The sequence below is a fragment of the Borostomias antarcticus genome (genome assembly GCF_949987555.1).
Source record: "Borostomias antarcticus genome assembly, contig: scaffold_530, whole genome shotgun sequence".
In the NCBI taxonomy this organism is placed as follows: Eukaryota; Metazoa; Chordata; class Actinopteri; order Stomiiformes; family Stomiidae; genus Borostomias; species Borostomias antarcticus.
In genome coordinates this window covers 2,501-20,000 of record NW_028175916.1, presented here as the reverse complement: position 1 = coordinate 20,000, position 17,500 = coordinate 2,501, and the positions used below count along the sequence as shown (strand labels likewise).

General features: G+C 43.7%; 2 protein-coding genes across 2 annotated transcripts in view; both read right to left on the bottom strand.

The window, feature by feature from the left end:
* Positions 1 to 2,919, bottom strand: part of LOC311329047 (BAR/IMD domain-containing adapter protein 2-like 2) — a gene marked incomplete at both ends in the record, with an annotated part of 7,402 nt that extends 4,483 nt beyond the window's left edge. Inside the window, 4 exons of the mRNA XM_084462934.1 lie at positions 188 to 249; positions 911 to 997; positions 1,528 to 1,603; positions 2,866 to 2,919. Of these exons, the coding sequence (XP_084319060.1) occupies positions 188 to 249; positions 911 to 997; positions 1,528 to 1,603; positions 2,866 to 2,919 (279 nt within the window). The remainder of the gene's footprint in view (positions 1 to 187; positions 250 to 910; positions 998 to 1,527; positions 1,604 to 2,865) is intronic.
* A 12,807-nt stretch (positions 2,920 to 15,726) lies between these two features.
* The window catches only part of LOC311329046 (extracellular serine/threonine protein kinase FAM20C-like), a gene marked incomplete at both ends in the record, with an annotated part of 3,631 nt that continues 1,857 nt past the window's right edge, over positions 15,727 to 17,500 (bottom strand). The window contains 2 exons of the mRNA XM_084462933.1: positions 15,727 to 16,006; positions 17,487 to 17,500. The exon at positions 17,487 to 17,500 is cut by the window's right edge and continues 46 nt beyond it. Of these exons, the coding sequence (XP_084319059.1) occupies positions 15,727 to 16,006; positions 17,487 to 17,500 (294 nt within the window). The remainder of the gene's footprint in view (positions 16,007 to 17,486) is intronic.

Below are 17,500 nucleotides of genomic sequence, written 5' to 3'. Positions count from 1 at the left end.
TCCATAGCCTCAATGTTGGTTCCTGCTTGTAAAGTCCTCCCAATGTCTCGTTAGTTTTGTGTCAAAGGGAACAATGTTCTACTGTTGTAAAGGGACAGATGCTCAGGCTACAGTAGTTTTGTGTGTCTCTAGGTAAGATAAGAGTTCAGTCGTAGATGTAGTTGAACCAGACAGGAGACACACTGACCACACCCTCCATCTCTGCAGTGAGTCTTCTCTGAGTCTCTGAGATCTGCATCAAAACATCTCCTGTTGAACGGACGATTGAACAGTGGAGATTACTGTCACATACACACCACACTACAAACTCTCACACACACACACGCCGCCCACTAACATTTCGCACATTTTATTTTTCACAGTAACTTTCACTGTAACTGAAGCCAAGTCCAAAAAAACCTCACCTTATCTAATCTTATCTAATTCCTTGTTCCCAGTCAAACCTAATATAACCTCCTTGAGTCAAACACGCTGTACCTTCAACTTCCCACCACAAGCTACGTAGCTAGACGGACGCCTGTCTCTCTCTGGTCTTTCCAGCTCTGTTGTCATGGCCCTGGGTGAGCTAATGAATTGAGACTAGTTGAAAGACTGTCTCCCTACATTATTCAACATTGCCACCCGATACTAGCTCTGGTCACGCCGCAGCTAGCTCCCTGACCTTCTCAGCTATAGCCGGGCTACAAGCTACTCAAGTCATGCTACGCTAACGGTGATAAATGGGCCCATTCATTTTGTTTTTTGGGAGATCATTGTGATGCTAATTAGTGTAGCAATGCTAAGTCACATACTGTACACTCCGCCCCAAAATAATTCTGTGAGAAAGTAAATCTTATGGAAAAAGTTACGTATACACCCACACGTGCACACACACACACACACACCCACGCACACAAAGTCACCCACTTACCAAGTGAGCGAGATGAGAGTGTGTGTAGAGCCTGTTCGCCCATCTTTGTCACAGCACTGAAGTAGGCCTCACTGGTGACGGCCAAGGCTGCAAAATCACACACACACACACACACACACACACACACACACACACACACACACACACACACACACACTATGAAAACATTATGTGCACTATATACTGTATACAGTAAAATTGCCCCATGGTCCAAAGCGACTACAATCAAGAGAACAGATCCCAATTAGTCAATATGATCCCAATTCTGTCCAATAGGTAAACACATACCTTTGGTGGTCGATACCTAATCTTCTTGGGCTTGATCCAGGAAGAGGCCTGGGCAGCGGCATCACTTTACACTATGTGTGTGTGTGTGTGCGTGTGTGCGCGCGTGTGTGTGTGTGTGTTACTAGTTGACCTGTGAGTGTTTGTATCAGCTAAGGCCATTTAAGATACATGTTCTCCACCTAATTACTGCCTGCAGAAAACGCGTGTAAGAGTGCAGTAGTAATACACAGATCGAGGATATTAATGCATGCTTAAAGATACTCTCTCTCTCACCAACACACACACACACACTTAAACACACACTCAGGCACACACACACACACACTCACCTTGAAAGGCCTTGACGTAGCTGTTTCCCAGAGCAACTAGCTTCTGTAGACCTGGGTTAAACTGTTCCATCAGGCTCTACAGGCACACAGACACACACACACACACACACACACACACACACACACACATTGCAATCACATCAATCCTCGTCCAGGTTGACATTAACTTCTCTGAACTCCTCTTTAATAATACAGAGACCTTATTTAAGCAATAAACCACGAGAGGCCGTGTGTTATAGTGATTTTATAACAGCTAGGGGGCGTTGTTAGGCACGACGCGAAGCAGAGCAAACCCCCCTAGCTGTTATAAAATCACTATAACACACGGCCTCTCGTGGTTTATTGCTTTTATACAACGGTTACTACATCTATTAGTGTAAAATAAACACACAGCAATGTAAAATATTAACATTTATTCAAAACGAATCATCATTCCCTCAATTCCGCCGAGCAAAATATTTCCCCTAACAAAAGCGTTGCCAAGCAACAGATGCATTGGATGGAATGTTCAGTTGTTTTGAAAAAACACACCGATAGGCCTACAATGCATTGGGTCAAATGGGAGGCGCATTATTACTGAAAATGGAATGATATGCGGTCCCAGGTGTGTGTTACAAAGTATTTTAACACGGCGTCCAGCTAATCAGAATCAAGAACCGACGTTTGCTAACAGAAGCTAACAGTCTGGAGAGGTAGTTCGCCAGTAACAACGAGGATCACAACGGACCCAGGCTTACTGGGGATGTGCTCCCATGGGGATTGTTGCGTTTATGCGAACTATTTGGAACGTTCATTAAAAGCCGTTCAAATGTGACCGTTTGGAGAAAACATGTTTGCGACGAACGTTCGCCTCTGCTAGCTGAATTTGAACCTGAACCGTTGTATAAAGGGTGTTTTTGTTTAAAGGGATGAAGGGAGTTTAAGGAAAAGACAGAACATATTAACTTAACTTTGAGATGACAGAACAGGAGAGCGGATAAAAGGAGCTCTGAAGAGAGACCTACACTCCATATCTCTAATCTCTATGGTTATCTTCTGAAGAGAGGCCTACTCTATATCTCTAATACTCTATATCTCTAATTCAATTTCAATTACATCAGTTTACAATCCAAACTGAAATAATAAATCCATTGTACTCATGGAAATTATTTCAAATATTTATGCCAATCCTGGATTGATTACAGTATGAGAAGCTATACAAAGCTTCGAAAGTTTGTCACAGTCAGGAAGTGACTTTAAATATAAAAAGCAAAACGCTTTTTATATTTAAAGTCACTTCCTGACTGTGAGCTGAGCTCATAGGGATGATGAAGCCCACTCAAGTATTAGAGAACTCACCGTGTACACTGTCAAGGTAGACTTGTGTAGCTGGTCACTGTTCGTTCCCGACATGTTGTCCTCTCTGTCCTCACAAAATGAAAGTGGAAAAAAGGGGAACGTACAATACTGTAGCCGAGGTACAACTATGAAAAAGCCACTCTTAAATCCCAAAGAGTATTCGAGGTTAGAATAGAAAAAGTCACGTGAGTCTGATCAAAAGTCCCAAAAGGATTTATTGACGTCTTTTCTTCTCTCGTTGTCTGTCGATAGTGAAAGACAACTTTTCTATTATCCTTGTTTCGGGCGTCAATAGGACCTGCTAACCCTAAACAGCTTGATGGAGTGATGTCTCTCTCTCTCTCTCTCTCTCTCTCTCCCTCTCTCTCATTTGTTAGTGAGCCTTTTCATCCCTAGTCATCACCTGTCTTCAGGGAGCGAGAGAGGGGGAGAGAAAGAGAGGGAGAGAAAGAGAGTCATTGATACGACCAGGGCCTTCTGCATTATTGAGAGGGTCTGTGAACGGAAAGGGGGCAGGGGGGGGGGGCAACTGCCCGGGGCCCCGCAGGGGGGGGGCCTCACACAGGGGCAACTGCACTGTCAGGAGCCCGCCTCCTTCCAAGTCAGAGACAAAACTATCAAATTCTTCTTCCAAGCGAGCAAACTGTTTGAGTTAAACCCAACTGACCCCAACTGCTTCCTTGTATAGATATATTAGAGTCAAGAGAGAGGTCAGGGAAGAATTTTTACAGCTCACTTATCTGGCCCCCGGGTGATTACTGTTTTTTGCTTCCCTCTGGAATATGTAGAGAGTGGGTCGTACGCCCACCTCCCTTGTTCTCTGTAAAGCGCATTGTGTTGCCTCTGGGTATGAAATGCGCTATACAAATAAAGCATTAATTGATTGATTGATTGATTGATTGAAGGTGTATGAAATTACGTTATCATACAGTAACGGACACAGATGGAATAGTTGTCTTTCATCATGCATTTATTCAAGAAAAAAGTGTTTCCTTCCATTTGCCATTTATAGTAGAAGAAACAATAATATACTCAATTGATTGCATTTACTATAATGCTAAGCAATATGATGAAAGGTACATGGAAGAACTGTCCTCTTACAGACCATAAATCCTTCATAAGCTGTTGAAAATATCTTTACCGTAAATATGCACTTTTTGAACCCTCTGTTATTAGGTTGTCCCTCTCACTTGTGGTGAATAGGTCACTCCTCAAAATCATAGCATAGTTTATAACCTAAAAAGAAAACTGTTGCTTCTTACATGTACGGTACCGAGCCATTCAAACCATGCATAGTTATCGGTTGTTACTAGCTATTTGAAAAGCATAATAAAAAGCTGTGGTTTGGTCTTGTCTGCTCCAGTCCTTCAGTTCCTCTGACTCTGAGGTGATTGTCTCTCCTGGATGGTGTCTCTCCTGGATGGTGTCTCTCCTGGATGGTGTCTCTCCTGGATGGTGTCATAAGCCTTGTTTCCATCCACACGTTTTATGCGAATTAAGTTATATCGAATTAAAAATGCCTTATGGAAACAGTAAAATTCGATTAAAAATCATGAAAATCGACCAAAAGTTTGTACCGTCGATCTCATCGGATTTTTTTCTTGTTCAATAAAAGTCTTTTGTGATAAATGCTTTATCCGATTTAAAGCTCTAGATGGAAACGCACGTTCACCGGCTTTATTCGCATTCATATTTTTAGCGATCCTCACACAATTCGATTGACAAGTGGATGGAAACATGACTATAGACACAAACAAGCATCTCTCTGGAGGGTTGTGTACGTAGACTAGACCACATCATCATATTCATCACAGTCTCTCTCCTGGATGGTGTCGTACACAGAAGAACGAGCATCTCTCCGGAGGGCTGTGTACGTAGACTGGTTCACATCATCGTATTCATCAGGGTCAGCATAGGTGGCCTGGGGTTATAGGGAAGACGAGAGAGGAGGGAGGAAGAGGTGAGGAGAGAGGAAGAGAAGGGTAGAGAGGGGAGGAGATGGAGGGAACAGAGTGGAGGGGGGGTTATAGTTGAGGAGAGAAAGGTAATGGTCAGTCAAGTCTCACTACTGTAAATTGCGTCACATTAGTATTCATTGGTTTTTGCCTTCAGAAAGCATGCTTACTGCAACACCGCTGACTTGTGTACTTACGTCCATGTTGTCATCGTCAGCTGAGCTGTGTCTCTGGTCCTTAGCTGGCTGTGAAGTTCTGTCATGTGCCCTCTAGGGGGAGCGAGACAAAACTCTTTTTAGAAGTCATGCGCAGTCAAAGGTATCAATGACGCGTTCTTGTAGTCCACGAACAGATGGCTCTCCCCGCTCTGAGTTAGCGATGAAAAGCGTGCTGATCTTTGCTAATCTACTTTCGTCAAATATATCCATTGGAAAACTTTTTTTTTATCCAGGCATCTTAGTTTTAACAGTATAATTGTGACTGAACATGTTTTGTTTGCTAGTAGGTGGTATTCATTCTGTTTCAAGCTCGGCGGGTTAGCCGCAAACTTCATGCCGCAACGAGAGATCCCGTCTCTGGGTGGACAGCTGTTCAACTCGCCTGGGACCAGGTCCCCTGGAGCTCCTTCGCCTGGCTGCCCATCGCGGTGTTGTGAACAGAATGAACTCCATCATCAAGTCAAGTGGTGCCGTTCAAGATGACGGCCCAAGCGCGCATGTGCAGATGCTATTGGAACCGATCGGGCAGCTGAAACCGATCGAGTACTGACACCCCGCTGTTAAGGAAAAATCTTACTTGGTTTAGTTTAGATTTCAAAGAACACGCTGAGTGGTCGGTCAAGCTGGTTTTAAACAAAGGCAATAGTTTTATTCTGTTACGATTCTGCAGAGTCGGACTCTAGCACAGGAAGTGAATCCAGGCAGAGTGAGTCAGATGTGGACGAGGTCGATAGGTTATACAGTGAAAAAGGAAGTGACATAGTTTCAGGATGAAGAGGACAGGGAAGTGATGTCACACAGGAAGAATTTGTAGTTTTAACAGACTGATCTATGAGAACGAACTACAAAGTTAGAACAACAGTCAAGTAGGAAAACAGAACACTTTGGTGAGACTTGAATTTCATTCACACCCCCCCCATTATCGAGTGTCTCTTTCTTTTTTGTTAATCTGTGTCTCTCCTTTCCAACCTTTCTGTAATTGTCAACTGCTGAGATGCCAAATTTCCCCCTGGGGGGATCAATAAAGTCTTATCTTAAAGGGCAATGCTCGTTTTTGACAACCTGGACCTTATTTACGACATATTATAAGAAGTTTGACTCACCGAGATCACTTTGGTGTAGTTCGGAGGCCTCTCCCCACTTGCTCCAGCACGCATGCGCACAGGCCAGCGCGCAGACTGGCTATTCTCCGGCTCACATTCTCTGCGCTACGATCGGATTGTTGCTGACGAATGACGACGACAATATTCTCGGCACCAACAACGATCGTAGCGCAGAGAATGTGAGCCGGAGAATAGCCAGTCTGCGCGCTGGCCTGTGCGCATGCGTGCTGGAGCAAGTGGGGAAAGGCGTATAAAGATCATATTACAGAGGCTAAAGACCCTGTATTTGAAAACCGAAACAATGCCTCGCGTTGAGGAATCTCAACTGTCGATTCATCCAATCTGATTGATGAAAACAACCGTTTAGCGGCCGAAAATAGATTTTGAGAAACTGCCTTCTCGGTGCCCCGATCACCGTCATTACATGGGTATACTGGCTCGCGCTGGATTTTAAATTTCTTCTACAGGCCTCCGAACTACACCAAAGTGATCTCGGTGAGTCAAACTTCTTATAATATGTCGTAAATAAGGTCCAGGTTGTCAAAAACGAGCATTGCCCTTTAAGCCAGTGAGACATCCTGGTGCTATTAGGTACTAGGTCTGTTGTACATGACATTTATGCATTTATCTTTATTCAACTTTATTCAACTTTTTTCTTTAAGGAAGCAGTTATTCAAAAAGTATCGTAAACACTTGCGTCTCCTTCAATTGCAGCATTTCAAAAACATCAAACTGCCACATCAAAGAATACAATTGGGTCCAGACTCACCCGTGTCCCGGCTGTGACATCACTTCCTCTTCCTTTCCTCCTAACAGGAAAAGAGGTGTGTTGAGGGTGGAGTTTCCAGTGTACCTTATTTTCCCCGAACAAAACCAACCTCTTAACTCTAAACCCTGGTGCACTTGAGTTGATCAGAAGAAACGGAACCTATATACCTTATTTTGCGGATGAAAATTATGAATCTACATGTAATCTCTGCACCTGTGTGCTCCTTTAAGATCATAGACATAGGGGCTTGGGCATTTGAGTTAGGGATTGGGGTTGAGGAATTTGAATCAGGGATTAGGGATTCGTGATTAGGGGTTGATTTGGACAGAGGCTGATAGTGTGAGTGTAGATGCTGACCTCTTCAGTGTGCTGCAGAGGAGGACTAGGACTCCAGCAGCCATGACAGACACGACCACCACGACCACCACGACCACCAGCACCATGTCAGGGGCCCAGGGAGACACTGATGAGGGGCCTGGGAAAGAGGAAGACAACAGAGAGACCGGGAATGGTATAGATTACAAAAGTGACCCTGCGTTATTCAAGGCCTTGTGCACCAAATGACTATGACAAATGACATAATGGGCTTCAGATGGAAACTAGCCTCCGGGCTACAATCTGGCATATTTACGTTTTTGACACGTTCATCAATAAGCACTGTCCTGATCTAAATACACTAAACTAAACTGAACTCACTTTAATACTTTGATATCCACACAGCAATAAAGCCTGAAGATATCATCTGTATGCCATTATTGTTGAATTGAATGAATGGAATGGAAATGAATTGAATGAAATTAAATAATAATAATAATAATTGAATTGAGTCGAATCAAATTGAATTGGATTGAATTGAATTAAATTGAATGACAGAGTCATATCTTACTGTCTTGGTTGGGGTCAACGATGGTGGAGTTCTGAGCTCCGACACTGTTCGCCGCTCCACAGAAGTACTGATCAGCGCTGCCTCGATGGATGATGTAATTTGCTTCCCCGCCTGTTTGCACGACCGTCGCACCAGAGCTGTTCCTGACGTACCAGGTGTACGTGTCCACCGGTGGGACGGCATCACTGCTGCACGCCAGAGTCTCAAAGCCTTCCTCTGTGATGCTACTGGTATTCACCATGGTAGACTTGGGGGCGTCTGGTAGAGATCACAACCAGGAAGAACACAGGAAGGGAAGAGATCACAACCAGGAAGAGCACAGGAAGGGGAGAGATCACAACCAGGAAGAACACAGGAAGTGTTTCTGCTGCTAAGGAAACCAAGGAATGTAAAAAGGAGGATGAAGCTGGATCTGAAACTACTTCTTCTGCACTGGCAGCCAACATGGAGATGATTCCTTAAATAATTGCACAGTGGCTTTCTGAGGCTTCCTCCCTTTTTATATTCCTTGAAGAGAACCAGAAAGAACACAGGAAGTGTTGCTTTGGTGATGGCTGGTGTTTACAAATGGAACCAGTCACATGACTGATTATTGCATCCAGCCATCCAGAGCCAGTTTGACAGACAGAACAAGCTTTTTTTTTTGTTTACTGATTTGAAGCTAACCACTTGACTAGCTACCTTGTAGCAAATATTTTAATAATATAACTATATAATAAACATTTAATAGTCTTATAATCCCTAACTCCCACAAGCAACACTACGTGTTCCTCACAGATTCACCAAGCCCTCAGGCCAACTCACATTTGACGGTGAGAGTGCTAGCCAGAGCAACGACGTCCTCCTGGCCAATCAGCACGCAGTAGTAGCTTCCTGCATCCTCTCCGCTGACACGGTCTAGTTGCATTTCATAACTGAACCTGCTCCTGGCAGTGGGCGGGGTCAGTGGGCTTCCGTTTTTGTACCACTTCAGATCGTGGTACCTGTGAAAGGGGCAGCCTGCGTTACACCATATGAAAACCCTCTCCCCTTCTGTGGCGATGGGGGGATGGACTGTGACCGTTAGTTCTATATGGGAGGAAAGGTTGAAGAAAGAGAAGAAACAGGAAGAGAAGAGAGTGAACCTTCCAGATCGCCCCTCGGTTGGTGTGAGCATATTCCTGCTGCTGCATCATTCCTGAGATCACTAACTGCTTCTTACAAAGTACAGTAGTAATTCAAACGTTCAATCAAACACATCAAATAATTCCAAGTACCTTTGACTACCAAAGTGACACCAATGCTGTCATCGAAGCTTCTTGCCCGGGTCTCAAAGTAAAACTTGTACTTGTCCGCGTCGGCCTCTCTCAGGTCTGCGATTCTCAGGGTGCAGTCTTTCGTCTTATCGCCCCGGTATTCCACCCGACCGGCATACCGAGGATTCAGTCTCAGGTCGTACTCAGATTTGGCAATCTTCCAGAAAGAGTCTGCGATGTCCTGGCCGGGTGGGACAGTGAAGGAGCAGAGGAGGTCCACCGTGGACCCGGTGAAGGCGCAGATAGACCTGTTGGCGTAGTTGACATGCCAGCAGTTACCTGGACCCGCAACACCTGTGTGGGATGATGGGAAATCATCTAATCAGACCCGACCTTACCAAACACTTTGATAGCGTTTGCAAATCCTATCAAATACATAGCACTGCACTTGATTAAGGTGATTGATCATATGTAAGTATTGGAACATTCTGATATCAAACAAAACCAGCTCAAACAGGAATCTGTGTATTTGCGGAGTGGTGATCTCATGGTTCAAGAGGAGAAGACAGAATAGAGGTTTGGTTTGCATTCTGTGTAGTTAACATAGTTGTGAATAAAAAGAAGCTACGGTACACAAAACAGCAATACAGTAGCATATACAGAAAGAGTACTCTGCATGGTAATGATCTCTAGTAACAGTGTAGTTAGATCCACACTCACACACTGCAGGAGAGCGGAGATCCTCACGGCCTTCTACAGCACAGGAGTAGCTGCCTCCGTCTTCGGTTCCAGTAGCATTGGGGTACTCCAGGGTCTTACCAGTTTGGCTCAGATGCTGCCCGTTCTTGTACCATGTATATATGGGTTCTTTTCTCAGGTCACAGCTGGTGAAACACATCAGGGTCCCCCTCATCTTCTGCGTGGCGGGGGTCACCTTTACCTGAAGACCTAGAGTAGGAAACAAAAGCCTACCGACGTCAAAGGTGTCCCTGTGTCACCCGTCAGTATCGCTTTTTAGTGACGCGGGCAGACTTGATCTGACTGACATCGCCACGGTTACCGTTTAGACCAACGATGTCGCCGAAAAAGCTAGAAATTGGATGCCACTGGTGAGAGCGGTTTTTCAACCAGGGAGGTGAGTTTAACCGATTCACCCCGCTTGCAAAATGTTACAGTAGCAACACAACTGTAAATGAGGTAAATCTATTATTATAGATTTTATTTCTGAATCTGAATCCTCTTTTTTCTCAAGCACTGTGGTGGCACTTGTTCTTATTGAAGGCCTCCTACTGACAATGGCTGGTACGTGGAGTCGGTTTGCTTACTCCAGACAAATCCCTTTCGATAAAAGCGTCAGTGAAATGAAAACGTAAAATGTTAATGATATTCAAGAGCCGTCTGCACGAAGAGTTACAACAGTCGAAGGTCTGGTGACACCAGACTGACACCAGGTGACACCACAAACTTCCACATGTAGCCTAATGCTTTTAGGGAGCGCCTACCTGTCACCAAGAGAGTCGTCCCCGATACGCTCATCTTCCATCCGTAGTTCTCCGTCTCCAACCGGAAGCGATACAGAGCCGAGTCACTTGTTCTCAGGTCTAGGATTTGAACATGTTCAGTGATGGCTTGAGACCCGTAACCAAGTACACCTGAAACACCCATTCGGCCAACGCGTCCCATATACTCTGGGTCTTCTTCGAGAGGCTGCGGGATGCTCTTGTCCTCCCACATCTTTCTCTTGTCATTGTTGAAGCAGTACAATCTGTGATGGCCTTGGCCTGACATTGCGGGCACTGTGTACCTACAAGTCATTTGTACAGAAGATCCTTCCAACTCACACACACTCTTCTCATCACAATTTAAAGAGAGCTGTCTCTGGTCATCGGCAAACAGTCCTGAAACACACACACACACAATGATGTCTCGGTGCATGCCTAGTTCCTACTACTGTACAATGAGACCTATGGAACAACCTCAAATGTGCAAACTGTGACTTGCACCTCCTTATCCGGTGCAAACTGTGACTTGCACCGGATAAGGATCCAAATATGGATTTTGTATTTGAAACATGTGTGTAGAGTTGTGATTGAAGTGATGAGAAAACACAGCCAAACCTTGAGTAATGAACATCAGCACTGAGAAACATCTTGTTAACTCCAGTGGCAGCATTATGGTTCACTGTGATGCACACACACACACACACACACGCACACGCACACACACCGAACAATGATTGCAAAGTCCACCAATTTTTTTTGTAATGAGTAAATTTCAGTTCCAGACATAGGTCTATGTATGTTGTCATAGATACCAAATAAAAAAGAATGTGAGATGAATAGAAACAGTTGCTTTTGTATGTTTAAAGATGTATCATAATGCAAACTCACCGAGTGTGGACGGTCTTCCGACTAACAGGAAATGTGGCTCATATTTGAACGAGAAGGGGGAGGGTGTTGTAACAGCACCTCCCAAAAACATGCTGTCAGCCAGGGTGTGATACTGTTTGATACTAATAGTACTTGGAGGGAGCTTGATTTGATTTACTCAGTACAGTGACACCGGTGGAGCAGTCACCAATTTGAAAACTAAGATATAAATCAAACACACCACAAATATGTTCCAGGAATGTATATAATCTGCTGTTGTGAGTTTGAGGGAGAAAGATGGTGGATTTGTATAGGGCTTGGGAAAATGTAGTCCCAGACGCGACCATCTTGTTTCTACACAGGTGTGTACGACCATCTTGTTTCTACACAGGTGTATCTACACACCTGTGTAGAAACAAGATGGTCGTGTCTGGGACTACATTTTCCCAAGCCCTATTAGAAATGTTTGCATTTCAAATCCATTTAAATGAATGTACTGTGTTGTACTCTTAGATTAATATGCTGAATTAACACAACAGCAACAAAATGAATAGATCAACAAGTACTCGCATAGAGTTGAGGAATATGAAGGCAATAAGTTGTATTTGTTCTAATCGAGGAATGAATACATGGTCTATGCAACCTGCTGTATTTCACATTAATTAGTCGGCCTTTACATGTTTCTATCTGTCAATAATAGTAACAAGTAGATAAAAGCAGAAGGGCACTTCTTGTGCTTTTCAATCATATCTAACAGTTTGGTTGGGAAATGTCACAGTATGTTTGATATGATCTGATGCTGATTGCTCCAATGGAAATATTTTAAAAGATATCAGATATCTTTGAAAATGCGTCAAGTCATCGCTATAGGCAGTTTCCTGTTAACCAGGATGTGTTAATTTTGACCAATGGGACGTCAAAAACAGTGAAGCAGGAAAAGGATTTTGTTGCTCAACTACTGTACATACAAATGTGATCAGATAATGTTATAAGCCTTCCGCAGAATTTCTGAGGAAACTGAAGAAAAACAACAACTTGTGTTTGGCCAGAGCAGAGTTGTGCAAGAGAAGGGTCATTACTGTAGTATAGCCTACTGTAGAAGTAGAAAAAAAAAACACAAAAACGCACATTTCTGGCGAAATGAGAAACTGCGATCCTAATAGCAAGAAGCTGAAAACCGAGAAACGCTTTGAAATTGACACCATTGTAAACAATAAATATCCGATATTGCAAAATAACCCCTCAAATATGTTGCACAGTCCAACCCGGGAATCAACTGGATCTGTCCTCGCTTAAAGGAGTAGTAAATTAAGGAATTGACCACGAGAGGCAGTGGGTTACAGGGGATTTTACCACAGCTACGGGGCGTTGTTAAAAAAAAAAAACGTAGCTGTGGTAAAATCCCCTGTAACCCATTGCCTCTCGTGGTCAATATATATATATATATATATTCACAAAAAACACTCAGTAGTAACGTTCAATAATTTATTTACCGATCATTCTTATCATTTTTAGTAGTTACAAAATCTTCCGCGATAGGCTATAGTTCTGAATTAAATGGTTGCCAGGCAACATAGGCTATCTCGCCCTTTTGGGTTGGCCTTGTTCACATAAGCCATAAGGCATAATTCGGGTTGTTCACGTTTATTTGACAAGGCGCCAATGACGCGTTTTTGTAGTCCACGAACAGATGTGAAATGCAAACGCGCGTTCGTGGCTCTCCCCGCTCTGAGTTAGCAATGAAAATCGTCTTGCTTATTAATCACTTTCGTCAAATATATCCGTTGGAAAAAATATTTTGTTATCCAGGCATCTTAGTTTTAACAGTATAATTATGACTGAACATGTTTTGTTTGCTAGTAGGTGGTATTCATTCTGTTCACAACAACGCGATGGACAGCCAGGCGAAATAGCTCCAGGGGACCTGGTCCCAGGCGAGTTGAACGGAGAAAATGTAACATGCACTGTTCCCTGCAAATCAAGTTGAATTGTGGGTAATAAATAGTGAACTATATAGGGAACGAAAATTCCGTGGAGAATTCGGACACTACAAACAAAATGGCTGACGCCCTATATAGTGCACTATATAGTGAATAGGGAGCGATTCCGAACACAGCTATGGTCTTGTTTGAGCCAAGTGAGAAGCTGGCAGTTTGACGTAAAAAAGTATAAACGTCACAGCTAGATATTTCCACCATAGGAATCCTGCATAAACGTGTTAGATCTACATACTGTGATGTGAATGAGTTGTGGGACTCTGGACTGATGCTGCATTCATGTGAACCTCAGAAGCTCGTACTTACCAGTTGTGAAGTCGTAATTACGACATACACGCATTCAAGTGCTTTTGGTCGGAAAGAGCAACAAAACACCAACAAACATGGATGAAGGTTGTTTTTCTGTGGGGGATTTATGATCAGCGAAAGCAAGTCCCTCAAAGCTGCTCTCTGTTTCAGCGGCAGCATGAAGAGTGAATACGCATCAGGTATGAGTTCACGTTTTAATTTGCTTATTAGCTCAACTATTATTAGCTAATAGTTGCTTAGCTAGCTAGCCATGTTGCTAAAATGTACGGCTAAACTTGTTAGCACCTGCGTGTGTGATTGATTTTTAGGTTGAAAAGGGACTGCAAAACAACAAAATAACGAACTATATAATTTTTTTACCGTGAATTGCTGCCAGGGTTGCCCTTCTTTACGCCATTTTTTGCTGTCAAGAACGTCATGAAACATCACAACTCATAAAAGTCGGGTATCATCGTTATTCCCCAATTTCCCACTCGTAATTATGACCTTAGGGCCGTTCATGTGCTTGTAACTAAATACGTAAATACGGTAAATATGACATTTCTGAGGAGCACACGAACACAGCATGAGCATGGATTCACTGATTTGATTGGATTGAACACAGGTGGCATTGATTGCGACAAGACTGGTCAGATGAAACAAGGCAAACAAATGCAAACAAAAGAAAACTAACAGCTACAACAAAAACCAGTAACAGCTACAAATTAAAAATACTGTTTAAAAAAATCATGTTACACAGCACAGTGGAGTAAGCATTGGCAATTTTATTCTGCATCCCCTTGGGCTTCAACTCTTGAGGTACCTGCCATGTTGAGGTACCTGCCATGTAAGAAGCCATATATGGTTTTACACTGAGTTAAAACATCACAAGGGTTGCATGTACTGTAAATGTCACAGGTTCATGTAACATGGAGGTTTCGGCAGTTTCCATAAAATGCTTGTTAAAATAAAGGCAAAAACCAAAACCAAAGACTAAACAATAAAACCAAGGTATACGCTCAAGTGGAGAACAAAAGACAAAGCTTACAGACTTACAAGTTGGCACAGGAGAACACCAGGGACAACACACAGCTACAGCAAATAATGAACAGACGAAGAACAAGATGGGAAGCTACATGTAGGCTTTATACACACAGACTAACAAGACGTTGGAAACCAATCAACCAATCAGTGGCACAGGTATCCTCTCAATCAGTCAATTTAGCCAGTTGTAGTCCTAGGGTGCGCTATTGAGGCGGGGTTGCCAACAACAACAACGTCTCTGATTGGTGGAGACATTGCTGTTGCACTATAGGCTTGTGGGTAGTGTATTTTTTCCTGTATGAACAGCAGTAGTTTGAAGGGACAGACTTCAAAATACTGTCAAAAATACAGTTTTTGAGATAAAATTCTGAAAATGTTCACACTACATCTACCATGTCATGAAAATGTTGTCATTTTTTTCATGAACATTGGAGATTTATTGAGCGAGTATTTGCAGTAGCTGCATACAGTACTGTTTACAGTAAAACATTTTGATGTGCTGTCGGCTCAATTTTGTGATATTTCAAAAATCTGTGAAGATGTAGTGTAGCAATTGGGGTGTTAATTGACCAATAAATGTGGGAGGAGTAGGGTTTGATACTGTAGGTTTTACAGTTTTTAAGAAAAACAGAGTGATGGACTTCATAATTCCTGCCAGCTCAAAGCATATGGAAGTTTCTGCTCACTTGGGCCTACATGTTGGTGGTGGTTGCAAAGTGATAGCACGTACGGCTGATGTGTTATGATTTTTTTTTTAGTTTTAAACTTTAGACAGTTGCTGTAGCGCCACCATCAAGACTAGTGGCCTCCTATGCCAGTTGAGGACTTCTTGCATAGGACTGGTCCTATGTGCAGTTAGGCCCCGCCCCTAATAAACTGCCCCCATCACTCCTCTTTCTTAATGGTGATGTCATCACTCTGCGCCACCTCAACGCGTCATGATGCTGTCATTTCTTCTGGAGGATAGATCATGAAAAAGGTCGGTGTTGTGGCCTCGCTATCCGGTTGCCGGGGCAACCAGACCCTTGTAGCCAGCGGCGTCGTCGTAGATGACCTCACTATCGGCCTCACTATGGCCGTCTCGTCGCTCCAGGCAACCGTCGACGACCCGGAGGACGGTAGCAAGGCGCCGGTCGAGGGCGGCGAGGTGGGGCTCGGTGAGGAGTGGAGCCACGGTCGCTAGAGGATCCTGGGAAAGTGAGTCCCTCATGACGTCACTGAGGCGATACTGAGGCAGGGAGAGCAGACGCAGACGCAACCAAGTAGAGCGACGGATCCTGGAGAGAGGGAGGTGGGGAGGAAGGGAGGGGCAGAGAGAGAGAGGGAGGAAGGGAGAGGGAGGTGGGGAGATGAGGGGAGATAGAGAGAGAAAGGGAGGGAGGGGAGATGAGGGGAGATAGAGAGAGAGGAAGGGAGATGAGGGGAGATAGAGAGAGAGAGAGAGGGAGGTGGGGAGATGAGGGGAGATAGAGAGAGATAAATGAGGGTGAAGAGTAGAAGAGGAGGAAGGAAATTAGAGAGAGAGTGTGTGTGTCTGCATGTGTTTGTGTGTGTGTGTGTGTGTCTATGTCTGCATGTGTGTGTGTGTCTGCGTGTGTGTGTGTGTCTGCGTGTGTGTCTGTGTGTGTGTGTGTGTGTGTGTGTCTATGTCTGCATGTGTGTGTGTCTGCGAGTGTGTGTGTGTCTATGTCTGCATGTGTGTGTGTGTGTGTGTGTCTGTGTGTGTGTGTGTGTGTGTGTGTCTGCGTGTGTGTGTGTGTGTGTATGTCTGCGTGTGTGTGTGTGTGTGCATTGGCGATTTTATAGGGGGGGCAGGGGGGGCAAGTGCCCCCCCTGATTGGACAGCCCAACTCTGCTCAGATTCTTAAAAAAAAAAAAAAAAAAAAACTTTTTTTTTTCTTTTTTTTTTTTACTAATTAACACAATTATTAAATACATAATTGTGGTTTGTACCAGTTTGTGTTAAATCATCATTAATTTTAAAAGTGTATTTATTACTTAAACTAGGCTACCTTTAAATATATATATATATATTCATAATCCACTAATGGCACAACTCGTCCGTCGAAAAAAATGAGATCTGACTGTACTGCTCAGTGCTCAACAAGCTACAACTAGTCAACCTGCTCATAATGGCAAAAAGAGCTATAAAAACAATTTACCACTTCTTCATGAAATAAAAAAAATCTGGCAATGCTAATGAAGAAGCTACCACTCGAAATGACAGCGCAGCAGGTGCAATCGAATGCAGAAGTGCTCCAGAGGCTATCGGAGCTAGCACTAGCACTAGCAACATCACCATCGGCGAGGAAGCTAGCACCAGCAGGCAGTTGAAGTTTGATGTTGTGATGTTGGGTATGGCCTAGTGCTCGGCCATAAAGTCATATTGACATGCTTGTGGTGTCTAGATGAAGTTTAATGCGTTGTACATATTGAATTGTCATACGGATTTCTCATTAGCATACTGTTCACAACTGGTATTCTTTGTAAATAGATGGGACGAGACGGCAGAAGTTTTGTTTTTTTTCTCACGTCAAAATGTTGCCCCCCCTACTCTCAGAGGGTAAAATCGCCTATGTGTGTGTGTGTGTGTGTGTGTGTGTGTGTGTGTGTGTGTCTGTGTGTGTGTGTGTGTATGTCTGCATGTGTGTGTGTGTGTGTGTGTGTGTGTGTCTGCATGTGTGTGTGTGTGTGTGTGTATGTCTGCATGTGTGTGTGTGTATGTCTGCATGTGTGTGTGTGTGTGTGTGTGTGTACCTGCAACACTGCTG